This window comes from Rhincodon typus, chromosome 10 (genome assembly GCF_021869965.1).
Source record: "Rhincodon typus isolate 14 chromosome 10, sRhiTyp1.1, whole genome shotgun sequence".
Taxonomy (NCBI): domain Eukaryota; kingdom Metazoa; phylum Chordata; class Chondrichthyes; order Orectolobiformes; family Rhincodontidae; genus Rhincodon; species Rhincodon typus.
This window is the reverse complement of record NC_063341.1, coordinates 66,261,934-66,289,461: the sequence shown is the minus strand read 5'-3', so window position 1 is coordinate 66,289,461 and position 27,528 is coordinate 66,261,934. Positions and strand designations below refer to the sequence as shown.

At 39.0% G+C, this 27,528-nt stretch overlaps 1 protein-coding gene across 4 annotated transcripts in view; it reads right to left on the bottom strand.

Annotated features, from left to right (window-relative positions):
* tgfbr3 (transforming growth factor, beta receptor III) overlaps nucleotides 1–27,528 on the bottom strand; it is a 199,557-nt gene that overhangs the window by 53,958 nt on the left and 118,071 nt on the right. For all 4 annotated transcript variants that reach the window (XM_048601985.1, XM_048601986.1, XM_048601987.1 and 1 more), the window contains exons 5-7: nucleotides 20,478–20,661; nucleotides 19,055–19,223; nucleotides 14,875–15,022 (exon numbers count right to left, since the gene is read on the bottom strand). In XM_048601985.1, the coding sequence (XP_048457942.1) occupies nucleotides 14,875–15,022; nucleotides 19,055–19,223; nucleotides 20,478–20,661 (501 nt within the window). The remainder of the gene's footprint in view (nucleotides 1–14,874; nucleotides 15,023–19,054; nucleotides 19,224–20,477; nucleotides 20,662–27,528) is intronic.

Genomic DNA, 27,528 nt, shown 5'->3' with positions numbered 1-27,528 from the left:
TTATAGTCCCAAACGGAGTTTATTCCCAAATAGTCAAAGGATTTGGCATTGCTCCCATTATGGTTCTTCATCCCCAAAAGACACGAGATAGCATCACTGCAGCTGTGCAGAGAGAGAGGATGTGAACTCTAACTAAAATCATAATGGCAGTGTGAAATAAAACAAGTAATAACTTTACATAATTAAATTCAGTAATATAAAATTACATATTTGTGACTAAATATATTTCACTATAGTCAATCTATATCTTTTAACAATCCAAAGTTAAATCAGTGTCCTGTCTTTTTTTTAAAAAATGTTTACATTATGACTGCAGTTAGTGGAAACAAAACTGTCTTCAAATGTACTTGAAACCTTCTATTGATAGAATTATCAATATTTTAAGTGCAGTATATGGAATTTAACAATTTCTGGGAGCTTCAATACTATGCTAATCGTGATTTGGGAACAATATTGACGATCAAATAATTGAGGAAATTAATGGACAATTTATTGCATCCTAATCATGACACACCCTAATCATTTCATTCCTAATTAGTGTCAAGAGGGTCTGAATTTCATGAAATCTGTTTGAAATGTACATCTTAATAAAACCACTAAATGCAGGGTCATCTGCTAATGATTCTGAGGAAGGGTCACTCGACCCGAAACATTAACTTTGATTTCTCTCTACAGATGCTGCCGGACCTGCTGAGCTTTTCCAGCTTTCTTTTTTGCCTCTGCTGACGATGTCTTATGTCATTACATTTTGAAACAATTTTTAAAATACAGAATATAAAGGTCGATGACCAAATTAAGCTGTCAGTTTGCAAATATTATGCTATTTTACAAGATGTTCTGCTGTCTAATTGTTGTCACAGCTTATATTTCACTTTGGATTCCTTTACTGATTGATGATTTTTGGCCATGTTAATTTGTCTCTAATTGTTCATTCTGGTCAGAATGTTCCTTAAATTATTGTTTACCCATCTGCTGTCCCTAATCCCCTACCCATTTCCCTTGGACCAACATATAGATTTAAATCAAATAATATTTAGTACCACACTTTCCATCTATTTTAGAAATCCTACTCAAGAATCTCTAGTACAAAAGCCTACAAAGGCACTTGCAATGAAGGATCATAATATATTCTCATCATTTGAGAACTTCGGTTCAAAAGTAGAAGCAAAATAGATATTAATTTACGTTTTTGTGAAGATCTGATTTTTTAAAGAGTAGTCAGAAAGTAATTTCTGTACAGCAAGTTTGGAGGTGTTGTCTTTGCTTAAGATTTTATCTAAGAGGTTCCATCTGCTCTCTCAGGTGGATGTAAAAACACCACATTGCACTATTTAAAGAACAGCAGTGAATGATCGCTGGTGTCCTTGCCAGTATTTGTCCCTCAGTCTTATTAATAATCTGATCATCTGGGCCTCATCACATTTCTGTTTGTGGAAACTTGTTATGCACAAATATGTTTCCTACATTTATCACTTCAAATATACTTCATCTTCTGTCAGACTCTTCAGAATGTACAGAGGCAATGAAAGGCACTATGTAAGTGCTAGCTCCTTGTCTACGCAAGGGTGGAAACCCCACCTTAGAGTACTGCCAGCCAAACTGATAGGTCAGCTGTTCTATAGTCAGGTGACACAAGCTCAAAATGGGTTCAAATTTTTGATTTGAATGCAACATCCTTCAATGGGGATCATGAGAGTGTGTCAAATCTGTGTTAAATGATAACTTCTGGTAGTTGGCTGGGACAGTGATGTCTTCATTTTTGGTCATAGAGGTGTTATGCTCATAAAGAGCGTAACTTAAATTAATAATTAAAGAAATCATAAACACCCCTAGCTTGTAAATCTTTTAAAGATTTGAAATCTGAAGTAATAATGAACTTTTACTCCCTTATTAAAAAGACAGAAGTCAATAGAATGAATGCTTTTGGACAATTGATTTATATTTCCCTCTTTCTTCAAAACAATCTCACAGCTGGCATTGAATGTCACAGTTATTTTAAAGGACAGTGTATGAATAAAAGAGATGGAAAGAAAGAGGAATTTATTTAGAATGCATGAGTGAAAGTGGATAGAAGAGGTTAAATTCTAAATTCAGACCCACAAATGTGTTTTATTTATGTACTATTATCTTTTTCACGACAGTTTTGAAGAACATTTCACTTTTGGCATCTGTAAAATAATCACCAGATTACAGCATTGGGTAAAATAAATTTGACCATGGGAATATCACATCAAGCAAATCCTTTATAGACTGTTCAGTAGTCCATCCATTTTCAGACAAGAATACACACATTCCATAAATTTCATGGTTCAAATATTTTTTCCATTGAAATGTCTGATCATTTCACAGGCATAATGCAGTCTATCTTCGCTAAATTCCCCATTTGTTCCTCATTCGGTTTCTCCTTAATGTGACCAAATTTTAATCCTTTCCCACTGAAAATTCCCATGAATTCATCAATACTCCACTCAGAGTGCCACTATGGCTGTATTGTTTTTAGGAGCATTTCTTTTTACTTCAGAAAACAAAATTATGATTAACTATTCAATTTAATTGTTTATATTTCTTCTTTAGAACCCTGTAAAATATTGGGGAGGTGATCGCCTACTGGTATTATCACTAGACTGTTAATCCAGAGACCCAGATAATGTTCTGGGGACCCAGGTTCAAATTCCACCACGGCAGATGGTGGAATTTGAATTCAATAAATATCTGGAATTAAGAATCTAACGATGACCATGAATCCACCAATGATTGTCGGGAAAACCCCATCTGGTTCACTAATGTCCTTTAGGGAAGGAAACTGCCATCCTTACCTGGTCTGGCCTACATGTAACTCCAGACTCACAGCAATGTGGTTGACTCTTAACTGCCTCCTGGGCAATTAGGGATAGGCAATAAATGCTGCCTAGCCAGCGATGCCCTTATCCCATGAATGAATAAAGAAAAGTTATATTTCACACCTATGCAATTCCACCAGTTCACTCCAGTTTTCATCAGGTATCAACTCTTCTGACTTTTATTTTTAATTAGCTATAAATTCAATGCCCACAAGTTTATTTTCAGTATTTGCATTCTTATTCAAATGTTTTGACAATTATGTTTAATGCTTCTGTACATTCAGTTTTGTTAACCTATACAAGTTTAAAAGCAACTACTCTTTTACAATGTAGCATTGCATCAATGTAATTGTCAGTTCATTTGCTGCCTATGTTAGTTCCCTTTGCAAGTGGTCAATTTAATACATTTGCAAAGCGCATAAATTTACATTGGCTTAAGAATGACTCAAATTCTGATTTGTCCGATTTCCTGCCCTGCATGATCTTACTGATTTCAAGCGGTGAACTGACAGCTGAATAAATACTTATTTCATAACTGCACTGTCATGACTAGTTCATGCCCCATTCCAATTCTCGAAAGGCATTTTACTTAAGTTACTGTCAGGGCCCATGCATCCCAGGACAATTACAGGCATTCTTTGATACGGAGTTATTAAACAATTCATACCAATACCTTTCAGGAACAAAATATTTGTTAATAACTATTCAAAATGAGATCACCTCTAGTTAGTAAATAACCTATAATACAAAGGACAACATGAAAGAAGTACAAATAATTATAAAACCTAGACAAAATATAAGTATAAATTGGGAAACTATTCAAGGAAAATGGCTACTCTCTTCAAGTGTGGACACTTGTTATTCAGGCTGCTGGTTGTGATAACTGATATCTTTCTTGTACTGATTGAGAAAAAAATAATGAAAGCAAAGACTTTCCCTGCATCATAAACTATAGTCCTTCTCAGCTCACACAAACTGCGTGGATATCAGTGGTGAAAATATGTGTTGTCATCCACAAACTGACAGCAACAGCACATCCAAAAGTGACTTAATAGAGAGGACACTATTTTGGAATACAGAACTTATGAACCAGGGAGGTTTGATGACTATTTTAAACCTTGTAAATCTCCAACTGAAATGTATGTTCCATAATGTCTGATCAAGTACTGGCATATTTTAAATCATAATATTTGTATATAGGTTAATGCATTTTGGAGGTGCACAAAATAAAGTTTTATGACAGATTACCTCATTCAATATATGTAAAATAGGATGATATTATATGTCCACAGTTTGCAATCACTTTTTTGTGCATAGGGGAAGAACAGATACATCAAAGTTTTACTTCCAGCTTTAATTTTAAATTCCCCCAGTACTAAGCCTTCACAATAAACGCACGACGGAAGGCTTTAACAGATAGCATTTTTAAAAATCCGTGCACAGAATCTATCACAGAATTGCAGGAATGAAGCATTTTGGTAAATAGCAAAATTGGCAATTTAGCTTTAAAATTCAAATTGACCCTCCAGCACAATACTGACAGAGTGATGCACTGTTGAAAATCCTGTCTTTCAGACAAGAGATTAAATCGATGTCCCATCTACTCCTCCAAGCAGAAGTAAAAAATGCAATTGCACAGTTCAACAAAAAAAGAACAGGGAAGTTTCCCAAGTGGCATCTGCAATGTTTATCCTTGAGTTAATTAATTACTTTTTCTATATCTTACTTATTCCTTTGTATATTTAACTTGTTAATTTGGAAGTGAAATAAAGGGCATTCTAATTTTTATCTTGCTTGCTCATTTTTCTGGTTAAAATTAATTAATTGAAATCTTACTTTTTTTTTGTAGAAGTAAAACAAATAATATTAGCCACAAGAATTAGCCTTTATGTGCATATTTTCAACATATTAGGTATCATTTTGGATGCAACATGTGTTGTGGTGTGCCCAATGCTGGATGGCAATAGCATGGGCATTAGGAGCATGCACCATAAATATTCAGAGTAGGAAGACTGTGATGTAAGTCAATATGTAATGTTGGTTTGAGACCACCAATGCCATTTTTGACCTTGCAGTTCATGCTATCACCCTCTCTTAAACATTTACAAGTGAAATATCCCTTCAGCAGTAGGATGAACTACCCTCCACTGTTGTTAAAAGGAATTATCAACTACTTTCTGATTAGTTTTGGATTGATTTCTACTGATTCTTGCTGAGTTTGGAGAAGTGCTGAGAGTTTTCTATTCCTGTTTAAGGTTACTGAAGTCTTCAGGAAGTGATGTGACAAACAATAACGGCTTTGGTTCTGCTCAAACCACTTGTTCTCAATCATGTTGCAGACCCCGCTATAGGGAGATTGTGCAGAGGCAAAGCTCAAACAGTGAGAAGAAAGGTTCTCAAAAGGAATCCTTATCCACTTAGGGTCATTAGGTGGCAATTCACTTATCTTAACCTCACTGAGGAACAGTGTGTGCAACAAGTCTCTGTCTCAGGCTTGCTGCAGTGTTCTAGTGAAGCTCGGCGCAAACTGGAAGAACAACACCTCATTTTCCGCTTGGGGGCTCTGCAGACCTCCAGACTCATATCGAGTTCAATAATTTTAGGGCCTGAGCTCTCCCATGTCCTAGCTCCCTATCCCACACACCAGGCCTTGTTAATCACAGTGTGTAATGGCAGACTACCTATTGTTAGTCAGCAACAGTCCCCATTAAGAGCTATTCACCATCCTACCCAGATCATTATCAACTCCTCTGTGTGTCCAAAGGTTCTTCTCGCTCTTAGGGCTCTATCCCCACCTATCATTTACTCCTTAACCCTATCTCCTCACCCTATATTCTGCATATAAACCAACATTTTCCTAGCTACCACCAGTTCTAAGGAAGGGTCACCCGACCCAAAATGTTAACTCTGATTTTTCTTCACAGATGTTGCTAGACCTGCTGAGCTTTTCCAGCAACTTCTGTTTTTGTTCCTGCTTCATAGCATATGCAGTTCTTTCGGTTTTTATTTAGTGTGTGCAACAACTCCATTTTACAAAAGAGATGCTCATTAAAATGTTCAATGTAACAGACCTCCAGCTTCACAGCAAGAGAAGCACGGCCTGCCAGCAGCTCTCAAGGTCACTGTGGCCATGAGTTTTTTTTTGCATCAAAATCTTTCTGTATTACAGCAGATGGTAGCCACATTAGCTCCTTTTGATATTTAACACATACATCATTATTGTAATGTGATCTATATTATAAGGGATCTGTATTCTTTGTCCATACCTCTGGCATTCTTTGACAGTAGCTTTAACTTTTGCAAGGATGAGCAAATTGTTTATGCAATATTCATATCATCCTCTTATCAGCCAGATCCCACCTGCAGAGGTCAATGATGCTTTTGAATCACTTGACAAGAAATTCCCGGTTTCTTCAACAGAATACGGTAACGTCCAGATCTTGTGAACTGCAAGTTTAGCAGTTTACCAAATACAAATGATTCATCATTCTCCACACACATATGCATTTATGCATTTTTCCATCAAAGACTTAGTAATAATAGTGTGTCATTTTGGATGATACCAATGAATATGAAACGATGCTGTTGAGCAAGTTCACAGGGAAGAACCACTCTCTTTAAAGATGGTAATGAGTTACGATCCCCTAACTGAAAGTAGGTAGAGCTTTGCTATGCCTTGACACTATTTCTGCTTGCTTTGTCCAGAGTTTCCAAATAACAATTCAGCCAATCAATGCTACACACTGTGGAAGAACTATCTGGTGCAGTACAATTGAAACAATCAGCAACCAAGGTGCTCATGGACCAAGTTAAGTCTTTGTCCACTATCAATATTTTCTAGCTGTTTATCCTCATCATGTTCTCCCTCAGAACAATGTTTTGCATGAGTGGCTTCAGTTACTTCACTCCTTATTTTTGAACAATTCCTGACAGTGACAGATTCACACTGGAAACATCTATTTATTTTCTGTGGATTTCTGGGATTGTTGATTATCATCCCAATCCTGCATTTTCTTTTGATTCAGAAACGTTTTAAAAGTATGACCCCTCTCAAAATGTCTGGCAGCAATTCTACCCTAAGAATAAAGCCAAAGCCATACCTTGCTGCTTCTTAGCCTGTGACTACAGCCTTTCGACTATGAAAGTCAATAATCATTGAGTCTTCCATTCTTTGTATCACTGCAGAACTCACTGCAGAACTCCCAACTTGCATTACAAAGGTAGCTGGAATGGATTGTCTCTCTGAAAATTTTATATCAGAACAGCAGCTACTTATCCAAAACAGGAATCATGATGCAAATTGAACAACTGGAAAACCAGGAGTCTCCACATGTGAAATCTGTGCACAACCTAATAGTTTAACTGCCAATACAATCCCTGGATTTTCTAGATGGATTTCATCAGTCTTTCATATAACCACTCAAACTCCATGTTGCATTCTTCCATAGATTCTGTGCCAACACTCATCTTTTTTAAATTTATCAAATAAAGTTTAGTAGGCTTTCATCCCGTTTGTAAATTTTGTTCATAAATTGTATCAGTCCCTCCTCTGTGTCAAATCAGTTACATTCAATTCCTAAAATACTTTATTCCCAATTTTACTACTTTCTAGTAAGAATAAAGCTAAAGCCATATCTTGCTTCTTCTTGGCTGGAGAAGTGACCCAAGTCCATATCCCCACTTCATTCTTTCACTCATTACATGGCTCCAAATCTGAAAACACCAGTGGATAATCATATTTCATGATCCTGCATTTCATTTTAAAGGCCACTGGGAGCTTTGCTTCTGTCAGAAACAGGGGTTACATTCTGCTTTATCTTCCCACCTGAAGAGTTCAAGGTTAATGCTCTGCTACCATATTTTTATAAACTAATATCCACGTGTTGAATTAGGCAACAAGATACTTTCAGAGATCTACAAGTGCAAAATTGTCAATCTATAGTTCAGCACAAATCTCAGTTTGCATCTTTCATTTCTGGGCTCCTGCTCTGTCCAGGAGCCAAACTCCCTCACTGGGGAAGAGCCCAGCACCTCCAATTTTTAAATATAAAATAAATCTACTCATCCAATTCACAAGTTATCCAGACAGTCACTGCTCACCAGGATCAGTGTGACAAAAACAGAAATCAAAGGGAAGGAGGAAATAAGGGTAGAGGTGGGTAACTTAATCAAAGTGGTGTTGGTGGGGTGGGAGCATAACACACCCTAGCCCCTACAATGGCCAGACTTTTTTTTAAAACCCACCAATAAATCACATAATTGAACCACTAAACAAACTAACAATTAACAAGCACTGCATTTCAACAATTAAAAAAAAGTGGGGAAAACAAGGGAGGGGTTAAATCAAAATGGTGTTGGAAGGGGCAATAATACAGTCCACCCTGAGGTACCCTTCTCTCTTTAAATGCCTCAAGGGAACACAAAGTTCAATGACCATCACCTGCTCTTGATCAAATAAGCTGTTCTGGTTAACCTTTAGGGCTCTTGTGGTGTGGTGATAGTGTTTCTACAGCTGAACCGGGTTGGGGGGGAATGGGGTCCAGGCTCAAGCCCCACCTGCTCCAGAGGTACACAATAACATCTCTGATCAGAGTGATTAGGAAAATCTCTCTGGTTGATCCTTAGGGCTCTTGTGATGCAGTGGTAGTGTCCATACCTCTGAGTCAGAAGGCCAAGGTTCAAGACCCACCTGCTCTAGAGGTGTGCAGTGACATCTCTGAACTGGTTGTTCAGGGAAAGAACAAAATTCTCGTTGACCCTTAGAGTATCAGCATTTCTAACAATGACACAGTTGATGCTAAATCAGTTGTTAATTTAAAATCTGAGATAGATAACACCTTTGCGTAACAAATAAAATAAGGGATATGGTCCAAAAGCAGGTATATGGAGTTAAGCCACCGATCAGCCACAATTTCATGAATGATGGAACAGGTTTGAGGACCTTCATGGCTTACTCCTGTTCCCATGTTCCTTAATACTTATGTGGTTCCTTTAGTGATATTAATTGAGAGATTAATGTTGACCAGAATACCAGTGATAACTCCCCTGCCACCTGACAGACCAAATGGGGCTACAGTTAAAGAGCTCATCTGAAAGACAGCACCTCCAACAGTGGAACACTGTTTCAGTACTGCGCTGGAGTTTCAGGTCAGGTGTTTTTGCACAAGTCTCTGGGGACATTTACATTATGTCATTAAAATGCAATTTCCATGATTCTATAAAGAAACAAATACGTACCTCTTCAAATTTACAAGAAGGGTGCAAGTACAATCTCTTGTTTATTTCAGTATCAAAACAAGCTCTTAAGTCTGTTAAAACAGTGAGATGTTCCAAAAGAGCAGCTCTATAATAGCTCCACATTTTGAAAAGTGTGATAATTAGACTGACATACATGAAATAAATTAAGTATAGAGAGACAATGTAAGTTTATTCCACAATTAGTGCCTTTACATACTGTAAATATTTCCTTTCATCTTCAGACAGTTTCATATTTTAATAAAGTGAATCCATCTATCTTTAATCTTATTGGAGAGAGTTAAGGCACATAGGACTAATTATTTTTCAATATTTGAATATTTACAAATGATTCTAATGCTTGCACTGAATCAAAGTTCAAGTAGCAATTATGTGAACGGCGTTAAAGCAGCACAAAGGAAAATAAAAAAGGCAAAAGAACAATACAGCACAGGAACAGGCCCTTTGGCTCTCCAAGTCTACGATGACACATTTTGCCCTTGCATACTAAAACTATCTTCACTTACAGGATCTGTATCCCTCTATTCCCTTCCTATCCATGTACTTGTCCAGGTACTTCTTGAATGCTGCTATTGTGTCTGCTTCCATCACCTCTGGCAAGATGTTCCAGGCATTCAGCACCCTTTGTGTGAAAAACATGCCTCGCACATCTCTTTTAAACTTCCCCCTTCGCACCTTGAACCTGTGTCCCCTAGTAACTGACCTCTCCACTGTGCGAAAAAGCCTCATATTTTCCACTCTATCCATGCTATTCACAATCTTATAAACTTCTATCAGGTTGCCCCTCAACCTCCTGTATTCCAGTGAAAACAAACCCAGTCTATCCAACCTTTCTTCATAGCTAAAATCCCCTATACAAGGCAATATCCTGGTAAACCTTTTCTGTACCCTTTCCAAAACATCCACATCCTACTGTAAAACTCAAGGCAATATTCCAAGTGTGGCCTAATTAAAGTTCTATAAAGCTGCAGCATAAGTTATCTATCTTAAGACTCAATGCCCCTCCAATGAAGGCAAGCGTGCCAATAAGCCTTCTTTACCACCTTATCTACCTGCTCTGCTGCCTTCCATGATTTGTGGACCTGCACACCCAGATCCTCTGCATATCAATACTCCTAAGGGTTCTGCTATTCACTGTACCTGACTTTTCACCTGTACCTGACTTCACATTTGTCCATATTAAACTCCATCTGCCATTTTTCTGCCCACCTCCACCTGATCTACATCCTGCTGTATCCTCCTCACGATCCGCAACTCCACTAACCCGTGTCTGGACCCCAAACTTTCTAATTGGACCAGCTATGTTTTCCTCCAAATCATTAATGGAGACAACAAACAACAGAGGTCCCAGCACTGATCCCTGTGGAACACCACCTGCTAGGTAACATCGTCAGTGCACCTCTCTGGTGAAGTGTCGGTGTTCTGTCCCACTTATTATTTATATGCCGCAGTTTGTTGGGTTGTTTGGTACCACTTCCAGTTTTGTTTTCAGTGGTTTGTACACTGGGTCTAATTCAATGCGTTTGCTGATGGAGTTCTGGTTGGAATACCTGGCCTCCAGGAATTCCCTGGTGTGTCTCTGGTTGGCTTGTGCAATTATGGCTGTGTCGTCCCAGTCAAATTCTTGCCCCTCAGTGTCCATGTGTATTGAGACAGGTGAGAATTGGTTGTGTCTCTTGATGGCTAGTTGGTATTTGTGTATCCATATTGTCAACTTTCTTCTGGTTTGGCCTATGTAATGTTTCTCACAGTCCTTGCATGGTATTTTGTACACTACACCAGTTTTGGGTATGGGATCCTTTACGTTCGTCAGTAGCTGTCGTAGGTCGATTGTTGGTTTGTGGGCTACCCTGATACCTAGAAGTCTGCGTAGTCCTGTGGTCATCTCTGAAATGTCCTTGATGTACTGTAGGGTGATCAGTGAATCTGGTCATGTTTTGTCTTCCAGTGTGGTCTGTCTCGGAGGTAACGGCGGATTGTGCTTTTAGGGTATCCATTTCTTTTGAAGATTTCATAATGGTGATCCTGTTCTCCTGTAGTTCCAGGTTGCTGCAATGTGTTGGGTTTGTTTAAATAGTGTCCTGATGCAGCTCAGTTTGTAGGTATTGGGCTGGCTGCTTGTGTAACTGAGTATCTGGTCCATAAGTGCGGTCTTTCTATATACGCTAGTCTGGAGTTCCTTGTTGTTTTTGCATTCTATCATTATGTCCAGGAAGGGTAGTCCATTGCTGTCCTCTTCTTCTTTTGTAAATTTTTTTTTATCATTTGACGTAACAGTACCATTCACATCCATAAATATCAATCTAGCCAAAGAGATAATTGCCACACTACTGGACGAATCAAGTGGGCAGGCACCCGGGACACCAACATCATCAATAAGGACACCACCATGAAACTACTAGATCTGTGCCTCACAACCCACTTCACCTTCAATGACAGCATATACAAACAAAGCAACGGAACACCAATGGAATCCACCATACCATGACTGATTGCAGAAGCAGTAATGCAAAGGTTAGAATGGACAGCGCTGCCCACTATACAACCCAAACTTTGGGTCCGATATGTAGATGACACCTTTGTGATTACCAAAAGCACAAAACTCGAAGAAACCCACTGACACATAAACAACATCCTTACCGGGATAAAATTCACAGAAGAAGAGAACAACAACTGACTACCCTTCCTGGACATAATGGCAGAATGCAAAAACAATGGGGAACTCCAGATTAGCATATGTAGAAAGACTACATATATAGACCAGATACTCAATTACACTAGTAATAGGGGAACTTAAAATCACCCACCACAACAACCCTGCTGTTTTTACACTTTTCCAAAATCTGTATACATACTGTCTCCTCTATCGCCCGCTGGCTATTGGGAAGCCTGTAGTATACCCCTAGCATTATGATTTCACGTCTCCTATTCCTCAGTTCTACCCATACTGCCTCGTTGCAGGAGTCTTCTGATGTATCCTCTTTCAATGCAGCTGAGATACGCCTTTACCAGTAATGCAACTCCCCCACCCCTTCACCTCCCTTTCTATCACATCTGAAACATCTAAATCCCGGGACATTTAGCTGCCAGTCTTGTCCTTCTTTCAACTAAGTCTCTGTAATCGCAATAATGTCATAGTTCCAAGTACTAACCAAAGCTCTAAGTTCACCTACCTTGCCTATCATACTTCTTGCATTGAAACACATACATTTCAGACCACCTCCCCTGCTCTTTTCAGCAGCGTTTCCCTGCCTGTTCGTGTTATTAGTAATGTTTGCCTTGGTTTCTAGCTCTCCCTCAAATTCTGCATCTACTACCCTACTCACTTGGTTCCCATTCCCCTGCCACACTAGTTTAAACCCTCCCCAACCACTCTACCAAGTATCCAAGAATCGCAAATGCAGCAATACTCAAACGTTTGATACTTCTAAGGTAAATTATTTATGCATCAACTTATCAATTCATTTATTTTCAGCATCTGTAATGGGTCACTAATGAAAATGCGAGTGCAAAATGTCACACAATGGTTTTTGTAATAAAATGGCAGTGCCGGAGGACTGGAAGACAGCTAACGTGATACCATTATTCAAGAAAGATGGCAGAGATAAACCAGGGAATTACAGGCCAATGAATCCAACACCAGTAGTCACGATACTTTTGGGAAAATTCCGAGGAATTTATTTCCACTTGGAGATACAAGGATTAATTGGGGATAGTCAGCATGGTTTTATCAGAGGGAATACAATGTCTATATCATGTAATTGAGTTGTTTGAGGAGTTAACTAGGTGCGTGGATAGAAGTAGTGCAGCTGATGTGGTATACATGGACTTCAGCAAGGCTTTTTACAAGGGGTTGTATTGGAACTGGTGAAGAAGTTACAAGTCCACAGGATCCAGGGCAATTGGATCTATAATTAGCTTAGTGGTAAGGGCAAAGGGTGCTGGTTGAAAGTTATTTTTGTGACAGGAAGCCTGCCTCCAGTGCAGTATTGCAGGGGTTGGTGCTGTTTGTAGTGTGCATTTATGATCTAGACATGAATATTGGATGCTTTTGTAAGTTCATAGAGGAGACCAAAATTAGTGGTGCAGTAAGTAACAAGGAGGAAAGTTTAAAGACTGCAGGAAGATATCAATGTACTGGTCAGATGAGCAGATCAGTGGCAGATGATATTTAATTCCTAAAAACAGTATGGAGTGAAGCATTCTGGGAGCACCTACAAGGCAAGGGAGTACACAATGAATGCTAGGGCCCAGGAGAGTACTATGGAACAGCAGGGCCTTGGTGTGCTTGCATATAGATCCTTGAAGGCAACAGGACAGGTGGATAGGGTTGTTGGGAACAGGTTATTAGTCAAGGCAAAGATACTTGCCTTTATTAGCCTACATTACCTTTATATATGAGCCTGAGGGGAGAATCTGATTGAGGTTTATAAAATTATGAAGGGCATAAATATTGTTGATGGAGATAAACCTTTCCCTTTAGTAGATTGCCAGGGGCATAGATTTATGGAGCAGGTTCTTTAGATGGAATCTCAGGAGGAATATTTTGCACTCAGAAGGTGGTGTGTAATTGGTACTCACTGCCTGAAAAGGTTATAGATTCAGCAACCATTTCAACATTTAAGTATTTAGATGAACAGTTTAAATGCCATAGCATACAAGGCCATGGACCAAGGGCTTGAAAACAGGAGTAGAGTAGATAGATGCTTGATGATTGGCATAGATCCCAGTGGGTTGAAGGGCCTCTTTTAGTACTGTAAAACTCTTTAACTATGAAATCCACCAAAATCTGAAGGCGCCCTTGACTTGTGATTAAAAACTACCCAAAAAAAGCGTGGAAACATGCCTCAACAAGAATGGAAAGCTGTGGGTAACTAAAAAAAATGGAACAGCATTATATGCCCTTGAGTGCAAGAATCACTAAGCAGTAGAATTACTTTTTGAAGATTTCATGCAACTACAGAATTCAACAGCCAACAGCCTGAGGGAATTAACTGCTTAAGACCACCAGAAATGTGCATTTTCTGTATTTCCTTTCTCATATTACACTCTTCAGTGCCCTGACCCGTTTTGCTAAGTGAAGCTGTGGAAGATAAAGCTTTTGCAAAGAATCAACTTCTTTTACGATGATCTGTAATCAGCAACCAAAGAGTTTTAAACATTACATTGTTTCAAGTTATGCATGTCAGGAAGAAGAAACAAATTGTGACAAATTAAAGTTTTTCCTCAGATGAATCTTTCTTCATTCCAGCAATTCAACATTTCTCAAAGTTGTCTGTTAGTTTTTCTTTAACTTAATTTGTGGGATGTGGGTATTGCTGGCTGAGCCAACATTTATCACCAGTTCCTAGTTGCCCTTGAGAAGGTGACGGTAAGCTGCCTTCTTGGACTGCTGCAGTCTACCTACTGTGGGCTGACCCATAATGCCATTAGGTAGAGAATTCCAGGGTTTTGATCCAACAATAGTGAAGGAATTGCAATATATTTCCAAGTCAGAATGGTGAATGACTCGAAGGGGAAGCTGAAGGTGGTGGTGCTCCCGTGTATCTGCTGACCTTGTCCTCCTAGATGGAAGTGGTCATGGGTTTGTGCTACCTGAGGATCTTTGGTGGAATTTCTGCAGTGCATCTTAATTTAATTTTAAATTAATTCACCATGATTACCATGATGATCAATAACTCTTCACCACGTAATCCAATGCTAAACCCAGTTTTATTAGTTTGATTTCTAGCAAAGAAGAATTCGTTCACTGAAAAGTATTTTATGCTCAAATACTTACAATCACTTCCAGTTTTCCATTAACATCATGTGTGTTGAATACCCAATTGACTGCTTTCCCACATTTGAGGATCAGCAAAATGTTTCTGGAAATTATGGTGTCTGCATGCACAGGTCGTATGTCAATAACAATGTCCACCTTGAAAATTCTGCAGTAGAAGAGTGTAAAAGTTTAAGTGAGTGTGCCAGAAATTTTACTTATCCTGAACCTTTACCAACTGAATATGTCTCTAGTGTCTGGCCAGTTGATTATAAAATTGGATTTAATCCCAGACAATAGAACATGTGCAAAACAGCCTTCAATATGCATTAGAAAATGATTCACAATAACATTCTCTCAAAATAATTCTACACACTTTTTCCAGTAGTAGTTGAAGGGTCAGATTTTGCAAAGAGTAAAATTTGACCATAAACCCATTTATCTCAACCAGAAGTTTAATTTGCATGCAAAATTTTGATCTGGCTGAATATCAGCCAGTTCAGAGTTTGTTTTTTTGTTAAGAAACTGCATAACTCTACTACTTCCACTTATTCTCTGGCCCTTGCATCGAGTATGATAGAGATCAGTTAACCTGTTTCTACGCCTCTGCCACTAATACCAATAGGAACAATAATGACTACTGCTGATCTTGTGGTCTTTGCTTGGCACACATTAGAAGTGCCCTGGTAACATTATTAATAGGGTCACAGCTGATGACCAAATTGAGTTTTGAAATAGGAATTTTAGACCACATGTAAACAGAAAAGGATAATCAAAGCATTGTGTCCTAGTATTCTGCTTTTACAGCTGGGTTAAAATGTGGGAGGCTGAAAAAAAAAGTGGGAATCCACAAGAGATGTTTTAAAGTCTGTTGCATATGTGGTATAATAAAGTTAACTTGTTAAGTTCTATGCCAACTGAGACTTTGGCAATGCTTGCACAACAATGATGGAGTGCATTTAGGTATTATCTTCTTGACTTTTTGTTGAGAGGTGCTTGCCAAGTGATCTGGAAACTAACTGTGATTCTTAACTGTAGAAATTTGATTTTGTAATTTGAAGGTGTAGGGATTGTAACAAGGTCAGCCAGGTGAATGTCATAAAATGAGTTCAGAAGGGACAGTCAGTTGTTAGGGCCAGAAAATTTATTAGTATTGATTTTCTCCTGGAGATTGAAAAACAAAGTAGCAAAAGATCAAAAGAGCATTTCCATCGAAGATAAATACTCTCCAATTGTGCACATAAATTAGAGGGCTTGCAGGGACAGAATACGTAAAGTATAATTACCACAACTAGTGATTGAACTGTTCAAGTTAAAACAGCATTAAATGACTGCAAGTAGAAGCTTTTACAATTACTTTGAATCAATCTGTTCAGACATGCTATGATACACCTCTGGGGCAGGTCGGACTTGAATCCAGCTATTCTGGCCCAGAGGTAGGAACAATCTTGAGTAAATGGTACTAAAATGTAGATATTTCTGTAACAGTGATGAACTGTCAAAAAATGTATATTTGATATTTAATGCTTGAGGCATTGTGAGAAGGTACATCCATAAATACAAATCTTTGTGTCACAGTTCAGATGACAAGAGACTATATAAGGAGGGAAGTGTAGCTGCAACTGTACAAGGCATTAGTGTTACCACATCTGGAGTACTTACTTAAGGAGGGATGCGGTTGTATTGGAAGCAGTTCAGAAGAGGTTTGCTAGATTGATTCCAGAGAGGAGGGGTTTGTCTTATGAACAGAGATTGAGCACTTTAGGCCTATACTCCGGAGTTCAGAAGATGCGCAATGTTTAAAAGGTACATGGGACATTGAGTAAATTTAAGGAGAAGATACACGGAGTTTTTGTAATTGGTTGATAGGTTATGGAGGGCCAACAGGGAAAGTGGGTTTGAGGCCAAGATGGGATCAGTCATGATTGTATTAAATGGTGGAGCAGGCCTGAAGGGCTGAATTATCTACTCCTGTTCTTAGTTCCTATAAGCAGTACACTGAAGTTGGAAGGCCAATTTCATGAAGCCTGCAGTTTAACATATGGGTGGCTTATTAAATAATGGTCATCAGAGGATCATCTACAAGTATATGTATGACCCAAAGATTGGGGGAGCTGCAGATAATGAGGAGCATCACCAGAGGATGCAGCAGGATATAAACAGGCTGGAGACTTAGACGAAGAAAGGGCAGTTGGAGTTTAATCCAGAAAAATGCATATTGCAAGATCTAATGCAGGACAGAAGGAACACAGTAAATGGCAGAACCATTAGCAGCATTAACATCCAAAGGTGCACAGGTCCACAGTTTCCTGAAAGTGACAACACAAATGAATAAGGTGGTCATGAAGGCATATAGCATGTTTGCTTTCACTGGTTGGGACATAGAGTATAAAAATTGGCAAGTCATGTTGCAGGTGCATAGATCTTTAGTTAGGCTACATTTGGAATACTGCGTACAGTTCTGGTCACCACACCACAAGTAGGATGTGGAGGCTTTGGAGAGGGTATAGAAACGGCATACCAGGACATTGCCTGATTTGGAGGGTATTAGCTATGAGGAGAGATTGGACAAACTTGGTTTGTTCTCACTTGAACATCGAAGGATGAAGGGCAGCCTGATAGAAGCTTACAAAATTATAAGAGGCATGGATAGAATGGATAGTCAGAGTCTTTTATCCAGGGTAGAAATGTCACTTACTAGGGGACATAGATTTAAGGTAAAAGGAGGTAAGTTGTTTTTTTTTTTTTTTACACAGAGTGCTTGGAATACACTGCCATAGGAGGTGGTCGTGACAGATACAATAGCAACATTAAAGAGGCATCTTGACAGATATATAAATAGGCAGGGATTAGAGGGATATGGATCACATCGAAGCGAAGGTTTTTAGTTTAGAAAGGCATCATGCATCGGTGCAGTCTTGGTGGGCTAAAGGGCCTGTTCCTGTTCTGTAATGTTTTTTGTTCCATGTTAATTCTATCCAAGTAATAGAAATCGAACCATCCCAATACCGCTGTACCCGGTGTGGCTTCCTCTACATCGGGGAAACCAAGCGGAGACTCGGGGACCGCTTTGCAGAACACCTACGCTCGGTTCGCAATAAACAACTGCACCTCCCAGTCGCGAACCATTTCAACTCCCCCTCCCATTCCTCAGACGACATGTCCATCCTGGGCCTCCTGCAGTGCCACAACGATGCCACCCGAAGGTTGCAGGAACAGCAACTCATATTCCGCTTGGGAACCCTGCAGCCCAATGGTATCAATGTGGATTTCACAAGTTTCAAAATCTCCCCTCCCCCTACCGCATCCCAAAACCAGTCCAGCTCGTCCCTGCCTCCCTAACCTGTTCTTCCTCCCACCTATCCCCTCCTCCCACCTCAAGCCGCACCTCCATCTCCTACCGACCAACCTCATCCCGCCCCCTTGACCTGTCCGTCCTCCCTGGACTGACCTATCCCCTTCCTAACTCCCTACCTACACTCACCTTTACTGGCTCCATCCCCGCCTCTTCGACCTGTTTGTTTCCTCTCCACCTATCCTCTCCTCTATCCCTCTTCTATCCGCCTCCCACTCTCTCCCTATTTATTTCAAAACCCCCTTCCCCTCCCCCTTTTCTGATGAAGGGTCTAGGCCCGAAACGTCAGCCTCTCTGCTCCTATGATGCTGCTTGGCCTGCTGTGTTCATCCAGCCCTGCACCTTGTCATCCCAATACATGTTGTCCATAAATCTGATTACTATATGTCAAAAAATGTTAGCAAGTTTACCAATTCAGTATGTATTAGAGACAGCAAAACAGATTGCAAAGTTAATTTTCAAGTTTTACATAATCTATTTGTAAAACTGAATATGTTTGTTTTCTGTTTCTCTGCCACAAAATAGAAACTGAGTTCATTAATAAGGAAAGAATGGATACTTAGGAGTTACTATGTTGCAAGTGAATTGAAAGCTTTGGATATCTCGATAAATTTGGAGATTAATTACAGTTTCAAGTGTAATCCCTGTTTAGAAAGATGATATATGAATATATAGAAAAATGTTTAACTTGAATGCAGTTTTAAAGTTTTGTGATATCTATGGCTTTTAACATCACTCTTGATTGAAGGCATTGTGATTGATCTTTATAAGGAATAAGGCATATGATGTGTTAAACTCAACATTTAAAGTGTCCAAGAACAGAAAGCAAGTAAAGTATCATTTTACCTGTAAGGACTTGAACTTGGTAATTCAAGTTCAATGAGATGAACTTCCTTTTCTTCTGTTGGGTTGGGTAGTAAACAGCCCTGTGCAGACTGAGTCTTAAGATATGCTGCAAGATAATTCTGGGATAGAAAATTCTTTTCTATGGTGCAAGTTGGTGGCAACAAGGGATCTACGAGAGGTCAGAAATATTATCTATGACTTTCTTAGCATCGTTATAATTACAAATGTTTATTAAAATGTCAATTTACAAAATATTATGTAAAACTATTAAGTGTTTCAGATAACATTTGTGACACAAATACCAAGCAATGCACTTCTCCAACTAGGGAAAATGTAACGACTTCCCTTGGCACTCAAAAGTATACCATTGCTGAATCCCCCACCATCAACATTCCAGAGCATACCATTGAGCAGAAATTGAATTAAATCATCCATATAATTACTGTGGTTACAAAAGCAGGTCAATCAGCTCACCTCATGACTCCCCAAAACTCCTACAAGACACAAGTCAGAAGTGTAACGGAATACTCTCCACTTGCTTTGATGAGTCCAAACACATCCACAACTGCAAGTTCCCCTCCAAGCTACACGTCATCCCTCAATTTTCAACCGCATTGCTGCTCCTTCATTGTCGAGGGGTTAAAATCTTGGAACTCCTTTTCTAACAGCTTTATGAGGGCTACCTACTCCACATGGACTGCAGTGTTTCAAATCAGCAGCTCACCACTACCTCTCAAGAGCATCTAGGGGATCGGCAACAAATGCTGGCCTAGACGGTGACACCCACAACCTGTGAAAGAATAGAACACCACTCGAGGAGCTTGACACCATCCAGGGCAAAGCAGCCAGTTAGAACAGAAATACATCCAACAACTTCTACATCACTCCCTTCAGCACTGACACATAGTGGGAGCAGTGTGTACCACCTATAAGGTTTATTACATTAACGTACTATGTTTCCTTTTTGCAACTCCTTCCAAACCTGCAACATCTACCGCTTTGAAAAACACAACTACCTGCAAAGCCCCCTGCAAGCAACATACCTCATGACTTAGAAGCATGTTGTCATTCTTTCACCAGCACTGGGTCAAATCCTGGTACTATCTTTCCAGCACCACAAGGATTGTGGTGTTTTACGAAGGTAAGTCACCATCTAAAGGGCAATTATAATGGACAACTAAGCTACCCTGCTGGCAATGCCCACATCCCATGCAAGAATAAGAAGAAATATCAGGTTCTTGATATGAGGTAATATACATATATAATACTAACATATAGTTTAGGAAAATAACCAAAGGCCATTCCGAATTTGAATGACTGCATTACTTGATAAGTCACATCTTTAATAATGAGGAGTCCACAGTGATTACCATAGCTTAGACATTAGGTACAAACATTGCTCAGTAAAGTAAGGCTAACCCACCTTCACCCACTTTGATGTAGATGTTATTAGCCTTATTGAGTTCAGTGAAAGAAGTCACAGATCCATATTTTTTCTCTGTCCACTGCAGTAAACGTTTGCTATCTTGGGGCAGGGAAAGCTCTTCCAATGATCTTGATGAAGTAAAGTTTATTGTTGGAAACTGAACAGTAGAATTCACAGAAACCTGAGGGGAATAAGAACAGAAAGAATTTTTAAAGCTACTTTTCTTCAAACTGAATGCATTTGTTTTAGATTGAGTGGCTGGACTCGGAGTCATAGTCTAAGAATTAGGACAGACCATTTAGGGGAGATGTTAGGAAGCTCTTCTACCTACGCAGGGTGGTAGATGATTGGAACTCTCTACCACAAATGGCAGTAGACACAGGCAAGTTCTTAATTTTAAAGCTGAGATAAATACATTTTTGTTAAGCTAAAAGGTATTGACGGATATGGTACAAATGCAGGTATATGGACTTAGGCCACAGATAAGCCATGATCTCATTGAATGGTGGAGCAGGCTCGAGGGGCTGAATCACCTACAGCTGTTCCTATGCTCCTATACGCAATCAGTGCATTGTGTGTATGTTAAATGGGTTACGTTTTTCCTTTTCTTGTGGAGCTATAGAAATGCAAGTTTCCTTAGTTCACACAGGTAGAGTTACCAAACGTTACAACTAATAAGAAAGAAAGATTAATCCTCGTGATTAAGTTCGGGGCAGGAAAACTCACGGATTGCATTCCAATCCAGACACTAATACACATACATATGTGGGCGATTAATTGAGGTGGCAGAAGTAACCATGCAAGAGAATGAGAAGCAAACTCTTCTGACATTGCTTACAGGATCCCAGAGTTTCCCTTATTCAAATGCATCAGTTGCTGAATTGAAGGACTCAGCGTTGTGAAGGGAAGGTAGCGAGCGCAGAATGCCATTCCCTTGCTCTTATCTCTGACCACCTCCATCAGACAGGAATATCCCCTGCCACAGCACAGACATAATAATTGTTGATAAATAGGAACAAACAGCAAGGGTTAATGGGCGATGTTAGATTGGGGAAATGGTGAAAATGGTATTTATACAATCTTGTTGAGTGCTAAGTCCACTCTTCTTCTCAGTGCACACATTTCTTACTGGGAAAATTGGAAACTTCAACCTGAATGTATTTCCCGTCATGGACTCATTTGCTGATGTCAACTTATGCTTAAATTGCCTGTCATGCTCATTAAATACAGTGGAACATAAAAATTAACATGAAAAAGTGGAAAGCAGCATAAATGACAGGGATGAAAAGTGTAAGGTTCATACAATATATTCCTTCTTTAAAAATGAAAACTACAGTTTAATTTATGTATATTGATTACAATTAATGGTAGAAGCTTCAACATTTTTAATTCAGCTGATGACATAAAAAAATATAAAAAATACAGAGTGTAGACTTTAGTGAGAATAAATCATATGCCCTAGTCCAGAAGGTGAACTTGCTACATATATTTCTTGCCTCCACTCTTTCTACCTACAGAACATAGGAAATTTATTCCTAGTCTGAAAAACCCTTCTGTGGGCCACCTCTCGTCATGGCTTGGGTTATGACATGAAAACAGTGGTGAGACCATTAGCATCATGTTAAAAGAATAGACTGGATTTTAACTTCCAGTGACTGAGTATCTGCGATTAAAAGATGGAAATCAGGACATAACTGTTCAAGTCACCCCTCTGCATACTAACAGCATCCTGCTGGGGCTTGACATTGAACCACATGAGAAGTGTGATGTTCATGTAATTAACTCATTACATTTCTTTAAAAATGTAAGGCTTGTTTATTGCCGTGTGGATACTTCGTTTTAATGGCATGGTAAAGTTAATTGAGCTGGTTAGCTCAGTTGGCATGTTTGAGTTTTCCTCTGGCTCTTTAGACCAAGGACCTTCCTCTTTATCCTGCACCCATGACGGAACGCAAATGGAAAATCATCACTGACAAAAGCTGGCAAGGAAACTGCATGAGAAGAATCAGCAGACAATGAGCTAAAAAACATCCTTCAGGCAGAGTGCACATGCATGAAGTCTTGATTGCTGTCAAACCTTGCTGACAATGAAAATTCACGTTTATCATGAGCAGTCTGACCATCAGATCCAGATTATTGTTGAGTTTGAACATTTTAATGCATCTGTATCTTTGCCTTCATCACATAGTGTTTCCCTTTTCTTTTGCTTATTGTGCATTATTTGGCTTGAATGAACTATTCCAATGCACACTATTTTATCCAGATGCTGCATCCCTCAGTAAGTATTTTTCAACCTGATCAGTTAAGGAGATACACATTTGCCTGCCCTGTTCCTTAGGTTCCAGACAACTTGTAGGGAGTGATGCATTAAAAAGGATTACTATGCACCAAGTTTCAGTGTAAAAGCCTGTTGAAAGTCTGTTGGTAAGTGTGAATATAATTAATGGCTGCTCACAAAATCAAGGTCTGTTGTTAAGCAGTCATGGCTATTACTTCCTAACTTCAAAAAACAAATTTATTTACAGTCTTTAAAATGTGAAAATAATTGAGAAATATAAACATATATACTTAGTGACAACATACAACAATTCCGTCTCACTTTAAAATATAACAATGATTGAAATTTGGCAGACACTGGCCCACAGCAATTGCCTTTATTGTAGCAAGTCCAGTGTATTTTCTGTGATAAACAACATGTGCCCAGCAATCCACACTTTGATATGTCGATACTAGTCTAGACAGTCTAGCTGATTTCAGCTGCTGCAAAATAACTTTGAGTTGTCAATGATAGAAAGCAAATTTACATTTAGATTTATTTCATTTATTTAGTCCTGTTCTTTTCACAAACCACCTTTCTAAAAATTGCACAACTTGTACTTTTTCCATCACAAGTTCCCTCTGCATGCAGTCAACTATTTTCATGGTACTATATTTTGTTTCCATTAGTTTCCCGAAATGCACATCCCGCGACACAATTTAATGCAGATGGACTGGAGTCCGACATTCCATTGATCGGTGCCAAAAAGTTAGAAAGTGGAGACAAACATCTGTTTAACCTTTAGACATTATCCTTAGGAAATCTGGCGAAGTTTTTGTGTGATTGCAATAAAACAAAATAATAAATGCAAGGTTTAGTACAGTACAAAGTAAAATAAATCATAATTATGGCAACAACAACTTGTACTTATGTAGCACTTTTAATGTAAGATGTCCCAAAGCATTCAATTGGAGTGTTCTCAAACAAAATTTGGCCCAAAACCAGGTAAAAAGCAATTAAAAAAACTAGAAAGAGGTAGATTTAAGAAGCAAAGGTAAACAAATAGAGAAGTTTCAACAAAAATTTCCAGGCTTAAGGCCCAAACAACTGAAGGTACAGTCACCAAACTTGCGGAGGGGTGGAACTGTGTTGAGGTGAGATGGACTAGAATTGAAGGTGTGCAGAGATCTCGGAAACTGGCAAGACTGGAGAAGACTACAGAGATAGCGAACCATGAAGAAATGGAAGAATACCAACTGGCGATTCACAAACTGTTTGAAACACAGGAACTGGAGTACTCCAGACTTATTTAACCTCTCGAACGTGTTCCAACATTCAAATAGTTCATGGCTATCAACCCCAACTTAGTTTCCCTTGATACCTATAGCCATCGATCTCAGTCTTGAAAGTTTCAAATGATCAGCATTCACAGCCTTTTGGGATGAGAGATTTCCAAGAAAACTGTAGCTGAATTACTCATACTAATAGTATGACGTTGAGTAAGAAAACGCCATGGATAATAGATGTTCATTTCACCACACACAATGTCATTGTGCTGCACTGCAGTGAGGGTTAGCCTGCGTCTGAGCTCAAGACAGATGAATCCATATTACAAATCGTGTCCAGCAAAATTGTTGGAAATTACCTACACCTTCTATTTCATTGCATTTGCAGTTTTACTATCATTCATATGATATATTGATTCTCCCTAGTGTCACAGCATTAGCATAATGTCAACACTTTCAACGAATTGGCAGATTGTAAGACGTAGGAGCAGAAGGTGACTAGTCAGACCATCAAAGCTGCTCTGCCATTCAATGAGATCATGGCTGATTTGAATCCTCAACTCCACTTTCCTGGCTTTTCCCCAAAACCCTTGATTCCCTTACTGATTCAAAATGCATCTATCACAGATTGAGTATACTTTACAACTCAACCCCTAAATTCCCTCTTTTGTAAAGCATTCAACAGATTTACTATCCTCCAAGAGAAGAAATTTCTCTTCGCCTGTCTTGAATAAGCCGCCCCCTTACTCTGAGATTATGCCCTCTGGTCCTAGACTGTATTACAAGAGGAAACAACATCTCCACATCTATTCTGTCAACTCCCTTAAGAGTCTTGGAGAAACTCTGCAGGTCTGACAGTATCTATGATGGGAAAGCAGTTAACATTTCAAGTCCAGTGACCCTTCTACAGAAATGTTCCAGAGTGTCACTGGACTCCACAGGTTAATTTTGCTTTTTCTCTACAGATATTGCCAGAATGGCGGAGTTTCTCCAGCAATTTCTACTTTTGTTTCAGATTTCCAGCATCCACACTTCTTTTTTTATTCCCATAAGAATCTTTAGCGTTTCAATAAGGTCATCTCTCACTCTTTTAAACTACAAAGAGTATAGACTCAACTTTCTGTCACAAAAGCTTTCCCTTCATATCTGGAGGAGCCTTGTGAACCTTCTCTGGATTGCCTCCAATGCTAGTATATCTTTCCTTCATTAAAAGAGCTCAAAATAGTTCAGAGTATTCCAGCTGTGGTCTGACTAGTACCTTGGCAAGATGGTGGCACAATAAGACACTCCAGCTGGAGATCCTTTGCTCCCCATGTTCTTTTTCCTCCTTTTCTGCATTGTTTTTTCAACTTCTAACTTGACTTGCCGAAAGGGAGTGGAGGAGCTGGTGAGCTCCAGAGGCATGTCCCAGGCCAGAGGCCGGCGAGGGGAAGCGAGTCACAGAGCGGAGGCCAGTGAGGGGGAGCAAGTCCTGGAGCAAACTTACCTTGAAGCAGCTGAGAGCTGGTGAGGAGCGGACTGGAGGGTTGGAGCAGACCAGGAACGGTCGTTGGACTGAGGTCTGGTGCAGGCAGTCAGACCACGTATGGAAGCCCCTGCCCTGAGCTACTGCAGTATAATATTTATTTGTAATTTGCTTAACTGACTGTAGTATCTATCCATTTAACTATGCCATAATTCTAACTTATACTATCAATCACTGTAAAGTAATGCGACTACTTTTCTTTATCATTCCTGTTTTTGGATCTAAGATCTGTACCCAGGTACTTGGTACCTGAGATGGTGCCATAACAGGCGACAGTGTAAAACTTTTCACTGTACTCTGGTACTTCTGTAGTTGAGTACATGTGACAATAAAGGATATTCTAATTCTAATTGAAAGCTTGAGCAAGACTTCCCTATTATTGTATATGTATTAAGGTGTACAAAAGAGGTAGCATCTACTATAGGTACAGTTCATTTACTTCTGCTTTCTGCTCTTAAATTTTACAGGTTTCAACAAACATAAGCATCAAAAAGGTAGATGACGCATTCAATTTAAGTGATTTATGATACTCAGGAATGGCAATTAAACTTGTTAATACATTAACGGTCATCAACTCAATAAAACTATTTCTTAAAAAGAAACAAAAAACTTTGCAATATAAAAATAATCTCAGTAATCTGGAATGGTTTACTTTTTGTGAATTGATGTACACACTAGAGCAGAGTTAGGCTTAAATATCTAGTTTTAATTTTAGAACCAGGAAGTATTTATTTCATGCTGGTTTGTATCTTATAGTTTTAGTATTATGACTTGTGTTTATCTTTAATCCAAATGTCGTAGAAAGTAGAACTGAACTCAATATACCGTGACTAGATTGGCATCCAATCTAAACACAAATTCCGTTTTGCTGCTTGGATGATTCACTGTGGTTTGCTAATGTATTAAAGCTCATCCACTGTAGCTACATTGCATTAGTACCACAGACCAAGTTCTGTAATCCTAGCCAGAAGGCCTTGTTTAAAGGGAATAGGACAAAGCCTTGATTCTTGACCTATTGTCAAACATATCTCCCTATTGGAACGGCAAAATCATTAAATTTACTCCCCATGCATATGACAATGCATAATTACCCAGGTAATTATTTTCTTCCAAATTCAGTAAAACAAAGCAAGAAAATGATCTTATGTCATTGGCATGATACTCAGACCAGAAGAGGATGGAAAAGCACCAACAGGCTTAGGTGTCTTCTCTCAAAAAAAGGCCTAACAGTGGTCTTTAAAATTATGAAAGGTTTTGATACAGTGAGAATATTTTTCCTTGTGGGCAAAGCATTGTCAGAGGCCACTAACATAAAATAGTCAACAAGAAAACCAACAGTGAATTCAGAAGAAACTTCTTCAACAAGAGGGGTAAGAAATGTATAAATGCATTAAGAAAGAAAGTAGATTTGCATATGGAGGGATAAAAGAATCAAGTATTTAAGTAAGTAATTTTGAGTTCCGAATTTTGCACATTGTTTCACATTACTGAATTTGGCAAACAATAATCACCCAGTTATTTCTTTTCTTGGCTCAACTTATGGAAACCTACATTATTTAAAAATAATGTATGAAAATGGTGTACGACTGGCATGACAGGAAATTTCAGCTGTATTTAAAAGGCATAATGTGTAAGTGGAAATTGGAGTTGTTCATGATGGATGACATACAAACAGCAAGTGCAACAGCCAGGTTCAATGACAGAATTAATAGAAGTATTTTAAGATATCCTCAGGGTAGCACCAGATTTTCAAAGGAGTTGGATTGGAAGGAGGGGTGGAGCAAGATTTGAATCAAAAGCCAGAAACCGGAAATGTGGGGACATTTGAAATTAGCTTTGAGTCAAACAGACAGAGACAAAAGGAGGAAACCTGTTGTTCTCAGAGAATACGTGGTTGTAGGAATCAGTTGGTGAACAGTTTAATGACAAGCTAGGTCAGAAAAACTGAACGTAACCCAACGTTAACTTGTGAATAAAAAC